The sequence below is a fragment of the Gastrolobium bilobum genome, unplaced genomic scaffold (assembly GCF_033153095.1).
Source record: "Gastrolobium bilobum isolate Gb01-03AN ecotype WA unplaced genomic scaffold, APGP_CSIRO_Gbil_v1 utg2134, whole genome shotgun sequence".
In the NCBI taxonomy this organism is placed as follows: domain Eukaryota; kingdom Viridiplantae; phylum Streptophyta; class Magnoliopsida; order Fabales; family Fabaceae; genus Gastrolobium; species Gastrolobium bilobum.
In genome coordinates this window covers 237720-256308 of record NW_026899657.1, presented here as the reverse complement: position 1 = coordinate 256308, position 18589 = coordinate 237720, and the positions used below count along the sequence as shown (strand labels likewise).

Here is an 18589-nt window from a genome sequence, read left to right as displayed (position 1 = left end):
ACCTTAAGATTGGATATGGCTACTAGCCTACTGCTCTCAAATGAAACAATCAAAGAGATCAACTTGATTCACTGCTATCGCTTGCAACTACTCAAATAATTTGCCCCCGTTTTTGTATTTTGATTTTGATCATCAAAGGCAACACATCCATTGGGTTATACGTATTTGAGAATGGGTTTTTACTTTCTACTGAACATAGAAAAGGCAAAAATGAAAGGAAATATAAAAGATATCAACTACGAGCGAGGTGCAAGCATAGAGACTTTGGAAATGGCTTTGATGCGGCAGTTTTTTTATCATATAACCACTAGATGGACATCTAGAACCTATTTGAAACAACAGATACATAAATAATGATGAAAAACTGGAATGACGATTCCTTTCAAGTGGAAAGTGAGACCAAAGATAAAACTATTCTAAAGTATTTTGGTTCCAGGCTTCCAGCAAATGGCAGAGAACATTGACATTAATACTATCCACAACTGCTCACTGAAGAGACAACCAAACCAATCAAAAGGCATACTGAAGAGCAATAGAACTAATCGATGTAATCTTCAATGTCCTTGTGTATGTATGCAATATAATAGAACAAGAAAAATACGTTTTGTTTTGTTTGTGTTATAGACTCAAGAAAGGCACACATTCTAGAAGGCGCAAAAAGGACTAACGGCTAAGAGGGAATTAAGGAAAGATTCCTGTATTATATTAATCCTACTACGACAGCAATGGATCATGAACCAGACCCTCAACTTTCCTAAGAGACCCAGAATTTTACTATTGTCAGGTAACTCATCTATAAATAAAGGGTTAAGCCAATAAAATACACACGTTCTAAACCCTCTCTTTCTCTTAGTTGTCACTGTGCACACACCTCACCCATTGGCTATGCCATTATTATATTAGTGAACAATAATCTGCTATTCTCTAAGATATCTCCCCCACAAATATCTGAGAGAGGCCACGTAGATCCATCATAAACAAACTAGCCACCGGTTGGATATCTCTGTCACCAAGACAAAACAGTTTGGTTTGAAGGAAAAACATTGCTTATGTATGCAACAATTGATTTTCCTTGGGTTACCTCCATCATAAGTAAAACAGTGTACCCAGTACCAACCCAGAAAAGCTATATGGATATACAAAACATATTTATAGAAAAGGATTATAACATTTGAAAATTACCTCTATCTCTGTTTTCCCTTCCTCCCTAATGCATAACTTAAACCGTCTAGAAAAATATCACTCTGATCCCCCAGAAGAGTTCAAAATAAAAGCTAACAATGTAAGAACTAAAAAGAGAAGATAACTGATTGTAGAATTATTAAACATCCAGACAGGAAAAGAATATCATAATTGCCAATCATAATCCACTAAAATTTCCCTTTCCACGGATATGTAAAATAGCCAAAACATGAGAACTTAAAAACCATATCCATTCAGTAAATCCAGAGACATATAACACTGGATTCAATTAACAAAGAAGCAAGGGAAGTTTCTCATTGTCTCAAATACATCAAAACTAAAGCCAGGATAAGAAATCCCTGAATTTGAAAGTCATATAAGAATACAGAAACTTAAGAAACAAAATAAAAATTCCGTTTCGCAGAATTTTCTAGGTTTGGTATTAAGGAAGTGAAAATGTAAACTTTTCCACTACCTAGGCTGAAGTTGAACAAGAAGTTGCTATACAAGTAAATTACCAATGGGCATTCAATTCAAAGAACTTGCCTATCAGCTGCTTCAGCAACAATCGGTAATCTGGGGATTTGACCCAACAAGCAGGAAGAAGAACCATAAATCAAGCACACCAACAGAAACAAAAACACAGTGCTGTCCAAACTCATCATCAAATCCAATCCCAACCCACCTCTGGGATTAAAGCTTCTTTCCAAGAGATCAGGGAATATCAACAGCACATCAAGGACAATGGCTTGCATTGTATTGAACCTCACATATCGACTAAAATTGGGGTTTCTGACAATAACAAAGTAAAGGGTCAAAAATACCAGAAACCCATTAAAGGGGAAGCTCTTGAACACTCGTATTGCAGGCACCAATGGTTGAACAATAGCTTGAAGAGGGTAGAACTGAGTGATAACATACTTCCCGTACTGTATACCATCAAAGAAAGGGTAGAAGTAGCAAAGAGCAGAAATCAAACGGTCAGAAGCATCAGCTGAGTCATTGCCATTGGATTTGGCTACTATAAGCCTTCTGAGTTCAATGGGTTTGCTGAATTTCTTTGGAAGCATGTTTAGAGTGAGAAGAGAGGGGTTTGTAGAGGAAAACAGAAAGGGAGAATGAAGTGACTTGTGTGAGAAGCTGAGAGTAAGAGATGCTGAATGGGAGAGAAAGGTGGAGGTTGCCATGGACATGAACATGGTTCACTTCAAAGAGAGGTTTGATTTTGGGTGGAACTGCGTATGGCAATTGAGGAGAAGATAGATATTAGATAATACTGATTTCTTTCTTTCCCCTTGAACAAGAAAAAAAATCTTTGCCTCCAGTTGGTAAAAGATTAAGAATATCTTTTCTTTTTTTTCCTTTTGGGTGTAAAAAAAAATATAAATTATTTTTCTTTCAAACCAGTATTTATTAAATATTTCTATATTCTTAAAATGTAATTTTCTTAAATTATCTCCCAAATTAAAAAACACTAAATAAATTATTTAAATATAAAAATTACTTTTTTTATAGTTTTTAAGATATTACAAATGAGAAAGGATATTATAACAACCAATTAATGTTACTACCGATATCACTACCAATCAATTTCATTGTTAGATCGATTATGTTTATCCAACGGTTATATTTATTTTCATCTTTGCACGATTATGATTTTCCACATTTAATACTACATATTTAAAGTAAAAAGCATTAAATATGGAAAATCATAATCATACAGAGATGAAAATAAATATAATCGTTGGATCCACATAACCGATCAAACGGTAAAATTGATTGGCAGTAATCTATGATGCACCGACACTGACACGGGACACGCCGACACGTTAATTCTAAAAAATGTCATATTTCGACACGTTGGGACACGTTTTGATATTAAATTATATTTTTAATATATATAATATAATTTATATTTAATACATGTAACAGCCTATAATAAGTCGTATAACTAATCAAATATTCAAATTTCATAAAAAAAATATAAAAAAAAAAATATTCGTACCTTAGTTAATTTTACATGTAAATTTATAATTTTTTTTTTTAGTTAATAAAATAAAATTAGGAAGTAAAAAAAAAATAAAAAACGTCGGATGCGTGTCGAAATGTTGATCGCGTGTTGAAAAAAGTTGACTGCGTGTCGAAAAAACGTATCAAAACATGTCGGAGCGTTGACCGCATGTCAGAACGTGTCGGAGCGTGTCGGTGTCCGACACGCACATTTTGAAAAAAATAACATGTCTGTGCTTTGTTGGCAGTAATATTGATAGTAACACTAATTAGTTGTTACAATATCTTACCCATTACAAATAGCGTTTAATGTTTTAGTTTAAGTAATTAAGAGGATACACAGATATTTATGAGAATATAGCATAATGAGAAAATAAGAGTATGTATTAAATAAAAACATTAAAGTATTTAATGTCATTGAGTACAAAAAATAAAATTGATACATTTTTTATTACTTAATTAGAAGAATCCATTAAAAGAATATGAAAAAAATTGGTAAAAAGGTATTTTTATTTTAATGGACTATTAATTGTCAAAATCGATAAATCTTTTTTTTCTGATAATTGGAAAACATATTGCTAAATTATTTTTCACTGTAATTTGCCAAGAAAATGAAGATTTCCCATGTTTATATACTCAATAACGTTTCCTCAAATATAAGATTTTTCACCTAATTCGTGTAACTCTAATTGTTAATTTGTTATAATATAGAGAGTTAATATATAAGGAAAAAAGTTAAAAAAAATTAGAGAGATGGTATAATTATGGAAACAAATATTTGTCATTTTAATGGATAGTTATGTTAGTTAAAAGTAGTATTTTTATTTAAAATTTAAATTAAGACAAATCTCTCACTTACTCCTCCCATATTTTCATTATATATCTTTTTCTTTCTCCTAAAAAGAGACAATTATATATCCTTTAAAATGATAAAAATTAATATCAATATTTATATAACAAGAATAATATATTGGTGGTCGACCCTATTTTTAGTAGATATTTCTCATTTTCCTTAAGTTGAGGAGTAGAATAAATTTAATTAGGTTTTAGGTGAGTTTTTTTTTTTCAACAATAAAAATTTATTAAGTGAAACAACTAAACCGATAACACAAATCTCTAAACTTTCGTACCCGTTAAATTAGATTATGAAAATAATATAGGCAAAAGTTTACCAATGTGCTTGTGGTTTATCTCAGAATCACCTATGTCCCTTTTTATTTATCACATATGTTCCCTGAAGTTTATAAAAAATAAAAAATTACAAGGGTATATATGATAAAAAAAATCACAAAGACAGAGTTGATTCTTGAGTAAACCACAAAGATATTAATGAACTTTTTCCAATAATATAAGTATTGGAAAAAAAAACTAAAACGGAAATATAGATTTTTAAATTTTTATTATTCACTAAATAGGTTAGAAAATCTCGTCAATAAAAAAACCTAATAGTTTCAATCGATTCATTATCTCCTATTTAATTTGAGCAAAACAATACAATCCATCACATAAAAGAAATAATGATTTTTGTATTATTTTAGGGGTTTACTAATATCATGTTACATAAGATAATACTCTCATGTGGGTGATACAAATATAGAGGGTCCACAATTTAAAAAAAAAAAAAAAGAAAGGAAAAAATTGGCATAAAATTCTATAGTTGTATGACATGAGATAGATATCTTATGCGGCATGACACTATCATTTCCCATTATTTTATCAGTTAATTATCAAATAACTATCAACATAAAATTTAAAAAGGGCTTTATACCTATGCTGTGAATGCAGAGTATCAGATTTTGCAGTAGAGAGAAATAATCATAGGACCCACCATATCTTTTGAAAAATAAAAATAAAATTAATATGGCATAAATTATGACGAGTCTATGACTGTAAAAAAAACTTCTTCTTATGTGTCAGAAGAAGTGTTTTACCCATTTAAAAATGCATCAAATGCAATCACAGAGTACCACTAAACATAAAATAATATTACTCCAAACAATAAAATATTTTAAAAGATAACACCCAAAATATTATATAATACCAAAATTTTATCAAACTTTAAATAATCGAGTCGATTTGCTTAGATAGCCATAGCGAACAGGAGTTGCAGACTGCACAAAATAACTGGAGCCTCATATTTGAAGCCTGCACCCGAATCGTCACTAGCCTGATCCGGTGAAATCTCCGGCGATGAACTCACCGGCGCCCTACCCTTTGATGGAAGTGTCGTTGGTGAGCCTGCCGGTGTTGCCGAAGTTGAAGGAATACTCTGAGGAGCCTGTGCAGGAGCAGCTGAACTGGAAGGCCCCTTTGCCGCCGCCGGCGAACCCGCCACTGGACTGCTCACTGGTGTCGCCGCCGGGGATGGAACAGACCCGTATGGAGATACAACCGGAGTAGCCGAAGGCGGTGATAAAGATGGAGACTTTACAGGAAGTGTTTCAAGACTCACAGGAGATGGTGATTGATTTGAGAGAAGGAGCGGGTGCATTGTCTGGTTGTGCTATAACCAAAACCGAAGAAGCCACAAAGAGTGCAAGCACAGAAAGTACCGACAACCTAATCATCATCTCTGAATCTTTCGAGGATGGAAGGGGTTGTTTGTGCTGTAAACTTTTAGCTCTTATTTAAAGAATTTGATTGAATAGCACAAACAACCCCTTCCATCCTCGAAAGATTCAGAGATGATGATTAGGTTGTCGGTACTTTCTGTGCTTGCACTCTTTGTGGCTTCTTCAGTTTTGGTTATAGCACAACCAGACAATGCACCCGCTCCTTCTCTCAAATCAATCACCATCTCATGTGAGTCTTCAACCACTTCCTGTAAAGTCTCCATCTTTATCACCGCCTTCGGCTACTCCGGCTGTATCTCCATACGGGTCTGTTCCATCCCCCGCGGCGACACCAGTGAGAAGTCCAGTGGCGGGTTCGCCGGCGGCGGCAAAGGGGCCTTCCAGTTCAGCTGCTCCTGCACAGGCTCCTCAGAGTATTCCTTCAACTTCGGCAACACCGGCAGGCTCACCAACGACACTTCCATCAAAGGGTAGGGCGCCGGTGAGTTCATCGCCGGAGATTTCACCGGATCAGGCTAGTGACGATTCGGGTGCAGGCTTCAAATATGGGGCTCCAGTTATTTTGTGCAGTCTGCAACTCCTGTTCGCTATGGCTATCTAAGCAAATCGACTCGATTATTTAAAGTTTGATAAAATTTTGGTATTATATAATATTTTGGGTGTTATCTTTTAAAATATTTTATTGTTTGGAGTAATATTATTTTATGTTTAGTGGTACTCTGTGATTGCATTTGATGCAATTTTAAATGGGTAAAACACTTCTTCTGACACATAAGAAGAAGTTTTTTTTTACAGTCATAGACTCGTCATAATTTATGCCATATTAATTTTATTTTTATTTTTCAAAAGATATGGTGGGTCCTATGTTTATTTCTCTCTACTGCAAAATCTGATACTCTGCATTCACAGCAGAGGTATAAAGCCCTTTTTAAATTTTATGTTGATAGTTATTTGATAATTAACTGATAAAATAATGGGAAATGATAGTGTCATGCTGCATAAGATATCTATCTCATGTCATACAACTATAGAATTTTATGCCAATTTTTTCCTTTCTTTCTTTTTTTTTTAAATTGTGGACCCTATATATTTGTATCACCCACATGAGAGTATTATCTTATGTAACATAATATTAGTAAACCCCTAAAATAATACAAAAATCATTATTTTTTTATGTGATGGATTGTATTGTTTTGCTCAAATTAAATAGGAGATAATGAATCGATTGAAACTATTAGGTTTTTTTTATTGACGAGATTTTCTAACCTATTTAGTGAATAATAAAAATTTAAAATCTATATTTCCGTTTTAGTTTTTTTTTTCCAATACTTATATTATTGGAAAAAGTTCATCAATATCTTTGTGGTTTACTCAAGAATTAACTATGTCCTTGTGATTTTTTTTATCATATATACCTTTGTGATTTTTTATTTTTTATAAACTACAGGGAACATATGTGATAAATAAAAAGGGACATAGGTGATTCTGAGATAAACCACAAGCACATTGGTAAACTTTTGCCTATATTATTTTCATAATCTAATTTAACGGGTACGAAAGTTTAGAGATTTGTGTTATCGGTTTAGTTGTTTCACTTAATAAATTTTTATTGTTGAAAAAAAAAACTCACCTAAAACCTAATTAAATTTATTCTACTCCTCAACTTAAGGAAAATGAGAAATATCTACTAAAAATAGGGTCGACCACCAATATTTTATTCTTGTTATATAAATATATATATATTAATTTTTATCATTTTAAAGGATAATAATTGTCTAGTTTGATACCAAAAGTTAGAATTTAATTGTTATAATTTATTGAATTATATTTATTAATTAATTTTTAATTTTTAATAAATTATAATTGTGAAATTAGCCGAAATTAACAATTCAGATAGGATATCAAATTTTTTTTAATTTGATACCAATATCAAATCATCCCATATCATCCATTATAATTATTTTAGATTGCAGCCAAATTAGTCTTTTTTTTCTATTTATAATCATGACGTGAAATATTTATTTATTTATTTGGTAGAATCATTATACTTGAAATGAAATGAGATGGATTCTCAACAATTTTTATTTTATTGGAAACTTTAGATAGGAATCTAATGATATTTTTTTATTCTTAAAATTGAAAATTAATTCCTATTCTTTAAAATAATTCTAAATAATTAGGGAATTGACTTATCTTTGTCTTGCAATGTTTGTTCCTATAGAGTAATGTTTTTTTTTTTTATCTTGGGGATAAAGCCCCAAGCAAGCTAAAGAGAAGAAATGCAAGGAGTCCTACCAAAGTCATCTAAATAAGCTAAATACATAAAGTATATACAAGGGGATCAAGAAAGAGAAGAAATCTTCCCGTGCCGAATTAACCAATGGAAGATTCTGCACAATAATTTCCTTTTCTGTATATGTGTTTTACCTTCATAGTCCAATCTCTGTCTAACCATGTTCGTAAGTGAGTAACAAGATGCGACTCACAGGCTCACTCACCACGTGTCTATAGTTTTTGAGTCACTTTTGATTCATAGTGAACGATAACCGTTGATTAACGAAAATTAACGATTACGATTTGATATCAAATTTTAAAATTTGACACTGGTGTCAAATGATCGTGCCACACATAGAGAGACAGAGAGAGAGATAACACACAGAGAGAGACATAACACACAAAATATTTTATGATTTTGTTTTAAATCATCAAAATTTTAAAAAATAAATAAATAATCTTCTTTGAAAATCAATTCTTATTTTTAAAATTAATCGAAATGTAATAGTTCATATTCTGAATTCTCACAAAATGTGATGGAACTTATAGTTTTTTGTTTTGATTTCAAATAGGTTGACTCTTTACTCTTAGTAACTGATCCGGATAAAATATAAGCCCAACCAGGGCCCGAAAACATATAAGGAAGCCCAGGCCCACTGAAGACCAGAGCAAAGTGCAAAGAACAAGCACAGACGCGATGCCCTCATCGCGTCACACAATACACGATACCCACATCGCGTATGAAACCTTCTATAGGAAGTAAACTTAAGGCCCAAGGCAACTCCACCGCGCCTTAACTCCAGTAAACAACGGACAGCTCCAGCTTGCCACAACTCTACTACTAGACACTATGAAAGATAAGGCTACTCAGGTCCCCTGACTGACCTGCAGCCCAAGGCTGGCCACTCAGAAGCCAAGCCGCCTTTGAAGGTATATCATCAGAAACGCGGAAGCGCATCGTACCGATGTGATGAGGAATGAAGAACACCGCTTTGATTACCTGAGATGAAGCAGCGAGCGTGACAATTTCTCACGTTCTGTTCTCATCTTCAAGCCTCACGATCTGCAGCAACGCACCACGAACGGTCGCAATTCCGCTCTACGGTTGATCTTCCAGGCTATGAATGACTCAAGGGGGATTAGGTGGTCGTGTGGGCAACCGTTCAGATGATGAACGTCTGACTCTTTGTGTTTCTGATGTCTGTAAACCCCTAGGAGGCACTAGAGAGAAAAAAGAGTTTTTATACTCCAAGACTAACCCTAAGCTTCATGGGTTGAAATTAGTCTTTTTGGGCTCACTCTCACTAAAGCTATTGGGCTTAAGTGAAAAGAGCATATTAAACCCAACAATCTTTCACTTGCTCTTTTGGACACAAACTTGAGTTCATAAACCCAAGACTATGTAGCCCATAAGCCATCATCATCTGATTATACAACCCATCCCTTGTCTCGAGCTAGCCTGGGGATCTACCATTTATCACTCATCAAGGCTCCTGATAATCTTTGAAAAATTATCTAATTCGGCGCTACTCCACTAAAAGCCCGAACGTGAACTCCAAGATTAATGACCTTTATAACATGAATATGCATCGCCCCTTTGTAGAATGTCTATAATTGATTGACAAGTTTTCTGTAACTCAATCAATTATTTATTCTCTTGACTATGATAGTTTCTCTAATGGATTACATGCACTGGCCAGTGTCTTTAATATCCAAGTACCGAAACATATAAAGGAGACATATCCTACAATTTCCTACATTTTGACCTTTGGCATTGAGAGCTTGTATATTCACTTCCAGCATTAGCATTAATAAAACTTGCATATAGAAATAACAGTGATAACTGATAATCCATGGTGACGGATTTTGTCGATTGATTTATGACGGATGCGATGACAAGTATATTTTTTCCATGATTGGGTTATCTATGTTCAAAGAAAGGGGGTTGATACAATAATATTATTATTATAATTATCTCATATCAATAAGATATAATTATAATAATAATAAAAAAAAATTTCCTCTCCTCAAACATTGTCGCTTTGTGACAGAAAGAGAAAAAATAATTTTATCATTATAACTATATCTTACTAATAAGACATAATTAAAATTGCGTGCCGCAAAGAAGGTTATATAAAATAACTTTATAAACTTTTTTCCCAAATTAAAATGCCCTTTTAGGAAGCAAAATTTGAGCATGTTCTCTAGAAAACTCCTGCATCAATGAGCAAACTAAACCTAATGGTCCTTTAATATTGCTGGTCTTTCCTCTTCCCCGAATGCAGTAGTCATCCTGCCCAAACCTCTATTCATATTGTTAGAAGTTCTTATCCCACATTCTTCATCTGTTTAATCACATAACATAGCATTAGGTTGTTGCTTTATTATTCCTGTGATTCCAAATAATAACTTTATATTTTACAAAATATTACTCTTATTTTATATGAAATAGTTATCTCATTTTCTCTCAGTTCAAAAATCACACCTCCTTTTTTTTCTTTTTCTTTTTTGCTTTTTAATTGTGGACCCCACCTGGATTCTCTCTATAACATGAGAGAACTATTCTCATATAACATGAGACTAATATTTACCTTATATTTTATGATTAAAATAGCTAACTTAATGCATCATCATTGATATTCAGCTTTCAAATTGCAGAAAATGCTCCCAAGTTCCTGATCCTATCTTTACTCCCTTCACCGTCCTCAGTAAATAATTAACCCATATCAATATACACCAGGCAAGAAAAATAAATATTTGACAATTTGGACGTAAATAATACATATTGTACAAAAAGGAAAGAAGCACTATTTCTATCACACAACAGTTTCAAATACTAACCCAATTTTGGCTTCTGAAGAGAGTGCCTGCCAATCACCATTAATATTAGAATTCATATTTATTTTTTCGGTCTAATTACCTAGTGCCCCCAAATTAACTATTAGTCTTGCATTTTATGATTTAGAATTAAAAATTAAAATTAAAACTTTTTGTGCAGACCACATCTATCTATCTGGGTCTACCTGCATTAGATCCAGCACCAGGATAACTGGGCCCACCCTTACCCATAACAGGACCAGCACTATTACCAGTGACAGCCACTTGATGAAACCCACCGGAACCGTACACGTGTCCCTGATGCACCATCATCCCCATTGAACCTCCACCTCCATACTCGTACCCACTGTTAACGGCGGCGGAAGAAGCACCGCCGACCTCCTTATCACGCGCGGCGACGGTCTTCTCCCCTTCCATCTCCCTGAATCGCTGAAGGTATATCTTGAGTGGATCCACGTACTCCTCGAAGCCCAAGGTGGTCATGGCCCAGAGCAAGTCGTCGCCATTGATGGTCTTGCGCTTCTCCCTCTGGCACTTATCGGAGGCCTCGCCGGTGATGAAGCTTATGAACTCCGACACGCATTCCTGCACCGTCTCCTTGGCGTCCTTCGAGATCTTCGCGTTCGCCGGCAAAGCCTTCTTCATGATCCTGCTCACGTTCGCTATCGGTAAGAACCTGTCTTGCTCCCGAGGCGATAACTCGTTGCTGTTCGCATTGTTCCCTGCGTTGTGTGTCCCTCCTGAGTCGTTGTCCGAGTCCGCCATCCAACTCACTCACTCGCTCAACTCAATATCCTTACAAATCTCACAAATTCACTCGTTCAATTGAAATCCCTCACTTTCGCTATTTCATCGAAGTTCGAAGCATTCATATTTGGAACGAGGGATTTCAATTGAAGAATCTGCGTTGCGTAGCGTAGCGTTGACTTGAAGGAGAAATATCGACGAATTAAAGCTGATGATGGAGGTGGACAGGGTGGGAGATGGACAGCCGGCGATCGGCGGCGGAGGTCTCCCGCCGGCGAGGAGTGGCGAGAGGAGGGAGGTGGAAAGGGTAAGGGAAATGGGAATGTGCAGGGTCCGTTGGATCAGGAGTGTTAATAAGGCTTTATCTGGTGGACACGTGGAATGTTGTGAACCGTTGTTAGTCGATAAGTGTGTGTCTGTACGGACGGGTTTCAAGCCATCGGATTGGATGACGGATTAATGATCTGGACCGTTGCTTTGGTATCTGCCAGTTGGTCTAGTCCTACTTGGACTCTATAATCGCCCTCTCCTATTTCATTCTTATTTGTTGTTAGTCAGTTGAGATAAGTAGTTGAAGGGCAATGAGGGAATAAGTTCGAACCAGCAAATATGCATTGCAAAAGAGGTAGTAGCAGTAATGCAGTATCCCAAATAGAATCTCACATAAGAGATATTTATTTTTTAAAAAAATAGACATATTATTGTTAACATAAATCGACTTATATATATATATATATATATATATATATATATAGAGAGAGAGAGAGAGAATAACATAAACAACTAAACTTCATTTTTTTTAATTATGCAGGATTAATTACATGGATAAATGAGGTAATTAAGTTTAATTAAAAGTCAAGTTTTTCAAAAGGTCATTGAGAGCAAGGTCTTTTGTTTAATAATTTTTATTAATTTTCCAAAGTTTACCTCTACTTTTTTTTTTTGTTGAACTGTGTCCATATTACCAATTTTTATATACTGAAACCTTTATTGATCTGTAACTCACGTAATAAAATTATCTTAGTTAAGATTTTGTCAATTTTTTATTATGTACTACTTTAATATATATTTTTTAATTCATTCATTTGTCATCTTATTTTTTTTTTAATGTTTACTTTTCTGTCGCAATATTTTATATACGTAACAGTTAACCTGTGCTCTTAATTGACCATTAATTATTTGCCAACAGTAGAACCATAAACATAGGCAATCTTACGATCATTGAGTAGAATTTTTATTCGAGTTTAAGACACACCGCAAGGGGCTTTACACGTGGAAATATCTTGGCCTTGTTCTCTGGCAAATCAACAACAGCTTTAGCCTAATCTGCGAGTATAAGAACTCACAATATAATTCCACTCAAATGCAATTATATCAAGATAGTTGATTAAAAAACCAAGAAAAATTGGGTACTCCAAAAAAAAGTTAAGAGTTTTTGAGTTTTTATCACTCGGAATTTTCAATCGCTACAAGCTGTCCATTACTTCAAATCAAAATCTTACCTTTTTGTTGGTCTCGATTTTGTTGAGAATCCTCTGTCTGAACCTTTCCATCCTTTAGATTATGAATCTTAAAGCAAGGGCTTTGTACTAAAAAAGTTCTGATTAGATGTGTCGGTGTTGGCAATGGCACTCTACGGAAGAAATTAATGAATGGTGGGCCTCAATAAGTTTAAGTACATATAGATTTGGATCTGATCTAAAACGCGACTTGCGAACAGCTGCCGACTGGCTAAGTCTGGTTTAGATCTAGATCTAGATGGATTGCGACTCAACTGGACCAATGATAGAGGAAGAAACAAATGTTCCAACTTCCAATAACGAAGATTGAGGTTTGAGAGGAGATGAATCAGTATGTAGATGCAAATGACGAGTCTGAAATAGAGTTATCTGTTGTTAGGTTTCGATAATGAAGGTGGAGGAAAAAAAAAACTCACGAAAAAATAAAATAGAAAGAAAAAAAATTAAAGGGGTAAGCTATCGTAACAAGCAACTAGTGTTACTACCAATCAATTTTACCGTTAGATTGATTAGGTTGATTCAACGGTTATATTTATTTTTACCTTTGTATGATTATGATCCCCATATTAAATGTAAAAGTATTAAATATGAAAAATCATAATCATACAAAGGTAAAACAAATATATAAAATATTAAATATGAAAAATCATAACTTTTTCCCAAAGATGAAAATAAATATAACCGTTGGATCAACATAATCAATCTAATCGTGAAATTGATTGGTAGTAACCTTAATTGATTGTTATAAATTTATAATATCCTATCCCGAAATTAAATTGAAAAAACTTAAATTTTAATAGAAGAATATTTTTATATTTTTGCATCATAATTTAAGAGTGAACACTTATCCTTGTTATTAACCTAAATCCGCCTCTGACTCTATGCATGGGATCCTTCGATTGGAATGCCGTTTTCTTTTAAGATGCAACAAGTGCATGTGTGAATTATTAATTGCAGAGCTAAGGATGACGAATATTGAATGGTCACTGTTACATTTCTTCCTTTTCAAGCAAATTTGATCTTCAGGGTAAAACGTATGTGACATATCGAAATGTATTTTATGTGACTTTGTTATATGTAACTTTTGTATTTATTTTCTTCGTTATATAAGTATTTAATAATTGAGATTCTATTGAAATTTCTGAAAATTTGTTAAAAAAAGAAATAGATACAAAACCTTACTTAATAAGATTACCTGAAAAATCTATTAAGATGTACTAAAAATAAAAATAAAAAATCTATTAAGATATAAATGATATTGGTACTACGTACTTTATTGGAAGTTTACTGTACAACCACAAAGCACTACACTTTAAAATATATTGACGTTCAACACGTCTGACACTTCTCAAATACCTTTAAACACTTATAGCCGAATCGTTTTATTTATTTATTTTTGAGTTTTTATTTGTATAAATGAAATATCATAAAAACTTGATAATTTAATATTTTCATTATATATAATAACTAGTGTTAACTACTGAAATATTAATATGTGTTCTAATTTAAGGTTTGTATTTTTATATTATTTCATAAATTTTATGCATTATATGTTAATTATATCACATTTTATAATTTTAATTTACTGTATTTACGTGTTGAATTCGTGTTATATATGTAATTCCTAGCCGCAAATTACAATTATTCTTTAACCATTTCTAATATAACTGTTGGGTTGGGCTCGTGACGTCAGGGTGTGGTTGAAGGTTTTGGGGCACACAAGGAGATGTGGAAGACAGTGTGGCAGTGCCCAAATGTCTTCCATATAAATCCTTAACAAAGTTGATGATTTTTTCTTTTTGACTTTATATATTAGCTTGTATTTCTATAATTAAATTTTTTATCTAAAAATAAATAATATATGTGATAATTAAATACATTTATAACGATTAATAATCAATATAAGTATTGGTAAGTCAAATTTAATGGGTAATGGTTATTTTTTAATGGGTATAAAAATTCCTACACTGATATGACAATTTGATCGCTCCATTTTATATATGAATTTATTACTTCTCCTAACATAGGAAATTAATTTATCTCCTATGCACATATAAAAATAGGAAAAAACAAGTATTATGTTCTAGGAAAATTCTTAAGTCATGTCATAGAGACAATCAATTGTGAGGGCCATTATTTTTAAAATAAAAGAAAAATAAAAGAATTGATGGGTCCACTTTTATGTGTAGGTAGAAAAATTGGTTGTGTCATATGAAAGGAGGAAAACATTATCCATAAAAATATGTTAAACTCCGTGTTTTTTTTTTCTTTCTCTTCTCCTCATATAGGTTCGCGTGAACCTCTTATATTTTTATATGTGTATTGGAGATAAATTTATTTCGTATAACATAAAAAATATTAAACACTTTATATATATGTAATTATATATACAGAGAACGCTATACGTGTGTATCAAGAACCTATGTTTTTTAAGAAGGGAAAGAAAGAATTTTATCAATATCATTAGGGGTGAAACTGAGTTTAGCTGTGCCAAGTTTTATCCTGAAAAGTCCAAACTTATGCCAAAAAAATTTCAATTTGACATGACTTAATAACATAGTACAAGTCTAACTGCTAGTCTGACCTGCTCCATTTATAAAAAATAAATAGCCTGACCTGCTCTATTAGCCTATTAATTTTTAACTTCTAAGCAGAACATGAATCAACTTTATAAAATACTCAAATTTTGTTGTTAAAACAGAAACCATAATTTCAACATTCAAACAAAACCATGAATCACAACAACAACTTATCATAATATGCATTTAAGTCACTTTAAGAAACAAGATGTCCAAACTAAATAACATATATTTCATCATATCCAACAAATCATGAATCCAACAAATGCATCATGATGCTTGTATTAGCCAAAAATTTATGATCATCTTCTCTCCCCTGCAAATACAATTCCAAGGTTACATAAGTTGACAAATAATTTGTAAATGTAGAAAAAAAATGATTAAAGAATAAAGAAAAAGATTAAACAAAAAACATTTTTACACCTTTTATTTTTTCTTCAAACCATATTTATTACGTAGTCAATCTCCACCATATATTAAAGCTTGGATGGTATCTTTAGCCAAGCTAGAACGATAGGCATCAATAACTCTTCCTCTAGCACTAAATATTGATTCTGATGGTACTGTAGAGATTGGTACAAATCTTATAACACTCTCAAAGGTAGTATCGGTGGGGGATCAAACCTAGATCCTTCCATCACCTACTCAGCTCACATACATCAACTGAATTATCACTATTTGATATTATTATGAATAATATTATTTTATTTAATTTAAAATAAATAATATGATATATGCCGACTTGTAAGTTTATAGGTCCGAAATTTAAAAAATAGCCTATGACCTGCTTTTTTAAATAGACTATTTTAAAAGTTCAAACCTATTCTACTTCACTATATGTAATAGTGAAAAACCTAATCTAATAGAAGCTAAGCCGTAGGCTATGTAGACCAACCTAACCTATTTTCCCTCCTAAATATTATACATATCGTTACAGTACTGAAAATACCGCGTGAAGTCAATATGTACAACGGTATCAATTTGACATGAACGACCCTACATTGAGAAAACTGATAAATTTGAATCGGAGCGATAGTTTAGAAGCAGAGAATAATAATATACGTCGCACTATTCTTGTTTTTTATTTGACTGAGCTCGTCTTGTGGGGCTGCTTTGTTTATCTTACATGATTGTATGAGTCGGACAGAAAATGTTGTCATCAGTTTAAACTTTAAACCATATATAGCTTCTCATCAGCTTTATTTTAATGAATTACTTTCAAGACCTTAACAAAATCCTACTCGATCAAACAATACTATAAAGCTTATATTAAACGATTCCTGAAACAAACAAATGTTTTGTTTGTCCTTCCATTGCAGTCTAACAACTACTAACTTATAGGAAACATTTTTAAAATGCAACTATTTCATGACTTTCCTTTCATGTGACAAAACTTAGCCTACCAATTTGTTTATCTCTTGATAACAAAAAAATAAAATAAAATTGTTTTCTACTAATTTTTAAGGTAGATACCATTAAATGACAACCTCGTACCACAAAAAGAATCAACAATTGGCCCATAAATTGAATTAACAATGAAGAAAAAAAATATCCGTATGGCCTGATATATCCAAAGAGATATTAACCACTGGTCATTTAGCTTTCAGGCGTGTTAAGATATCTAGTGGTATTAAGAATCTTCTATGAGAGTGCAGAGTATTGAATTTTGTATGAGTGATAACACACATGTACAATAATTTAATCATTTGGAGACATATAGACCTTTAAAGCAAACAAAAGGGTAAGCACTAGTTATAGTCAGTGGTCACAGACATAGTGACTTTGCATGTAGGCCTCCACTATTAAACATTTGCTAAGTGGGTAACCGACCCATACATATTCTTGCTGCGATGTCCTTTTCCGTCTGTTTCTTTTCTTTTCTTTTGTTCGCACTCTTCTGTTTTTTACGCAAATTTTTTAGTAATAGTAAAAAAAAAAAAAAAAAATCAATGTTTTACCATAGGAAAATTAGGAATTAATGAATTTAAAATTACTTTTAACTACATTTTTTTAAAGAGTTACTATAAAGTAGTTTAAATACTAAACAACTTAAACCTTATAGATTTAGTACAGGAGTACAAACGAAACTGAAAGATTCATACATTAATTTTATTAGTAAAATTATATTGAAAAATGATTCTAAATTTTTATCCTATTTGGACACCCATACTAAACTAATCCCTATATGTAAATATTACTTGTCGGCTAAATCACCCTTTTGGCAATCATGTCAGATTGTCACCATACCAACTAGACACAAAATAAATATGATTATAACTACACGTTCTCAAATAATCACACCTTAAATATTGATCTAAATCGTGGTCAGTTTAGGGGCTATCATGACGGGAGATTTTCTTGGTGCTCCACTAGTCTGAGTGAGGAGCGCATCCGGCTAAGAATATTTTTGACTTGTTCCCCTTAGTCTTAGATACAAAGTATGTGCTCTAAAAGTTAACAAAAACTTTGTTCAGATTGGACATTGATTCAGCATCTAGGAAACTTTCTAATATGTTGGCAATCTAATCTAACTAGTATGATGAATTCATTGTGATCATAATAAATTAGACTTTTCACATTTATCAATATTGTGCATAATTGGACAACACAATATATACATTGGTTCTTTTTTAACTTATTTATATTAGGATTAAATCCTATAAGTCATCATACTTCCATTGCAAGAAAACCGTAGTTTTGAAATAAATTATAAAAAAGAAGATCCTAACATTAAATTCAAATATTTCCTTTGATTATGAAGATAATAAGATACGCATATTACCACATTTAATCTTTTTATATCAATAGAACTTGATATTTTATATTCATATACAAGGTGTATAAATTCAAATTCATTTTTATTTTC

General features: G+C 32.6%; 4 protein-coding genes across 4 annotated transcripts; 1 reads left to right on the top strand and 3 right to left on the bottom strand.

Moving 5' to 3' along the window:
- Positions 1–1432: 1432 nt before the first annotated feature.
- Positions 1433–2463, bottom strand: LOC133292374 (protein TIC 20-v, chloroplastic). Its single transcript, XM_061490781.1, has one exon. The coding sequence runs from the start codon at positions 2379–2381 to the stop codon at positions 1716–1718; it is 666 nt and encodes a 221-aa protein (XP_061346765.1). The 5' UTR covers positions 2382–2463; the 3' UTR covers positions 1433–1715.
- Positions 2464–5272: 2809 nt separating this feature from the next.
- Positions 5273–5683, bottom strand: LOC133292344 (uncharacterized). The gene has a single exon (XM_061490752.1). The coding sequence runs from the start codon at positions 5681–5683 to the stop codon at positions 5273–5275; it is 411 nt and encodes a 136-aa protein (XP_061346736.1).
- A 272-nt stretch (positions 5684–5955) lies between these two features.
- LOC133292343 (early nodulin-like protein 1) lies at positions 5956–6366 on the top strand. The gene has a single exon (XM_061490751.1). It carries the CDS (start codon positions 5956–5958, stop codon positions 6364–6366), a length of 411 nt encoding a protein of 136 aa, XP_061346735.1.
- Positions 6367–10717: 4351 nt separating this feature from the next.
- Positions 10718–11943, bottom strand: LOC133292380 (nuclear transcription factor Y subunit B-3-like). The gene has a single exon (XM_061490787.1). It carries the CDS (start codon positions 11640–11642, stop codon positions 11049–11051), a length of 594 nt encoding a protein of 197 aa, XP_061346771.1. The 5' UTR covers positions 11643–11943; the 3' UTR covers positions 10718–11048.
- Positions 11944–18589: the final 6646 nt, after the last annotated feature.

Coding starts and splice junctions, on each gene's coding strand:
- LOC133292344 (XM_061490752.1), bottom strand. CDS start 5,683: ATGCACCCGCTCCTTCTCTCAAATCAATCACCATCTCCTGTGAGTCTT.
- LOC133292343 (XM_061490751.1), top strand. CDS start 5,956: ATGCACCCGCTCCTTCTCTCAAATCAATCACCATCTCATGTGAGTCTT.
- LOC133292374 (XM_061490781.1), bottom strand. CDS start 2,381: ATGTTCATGTCCATGGCAACCTCCACCTTTCTCTCCCATTCAGCATCT.
- LOC133292380 (XM_061490787.1), bottom strand. CDS start 11,642: ATGGCGGACTCGGACAACGACTCAGGAGGGACACACAACGCAGGGAAC.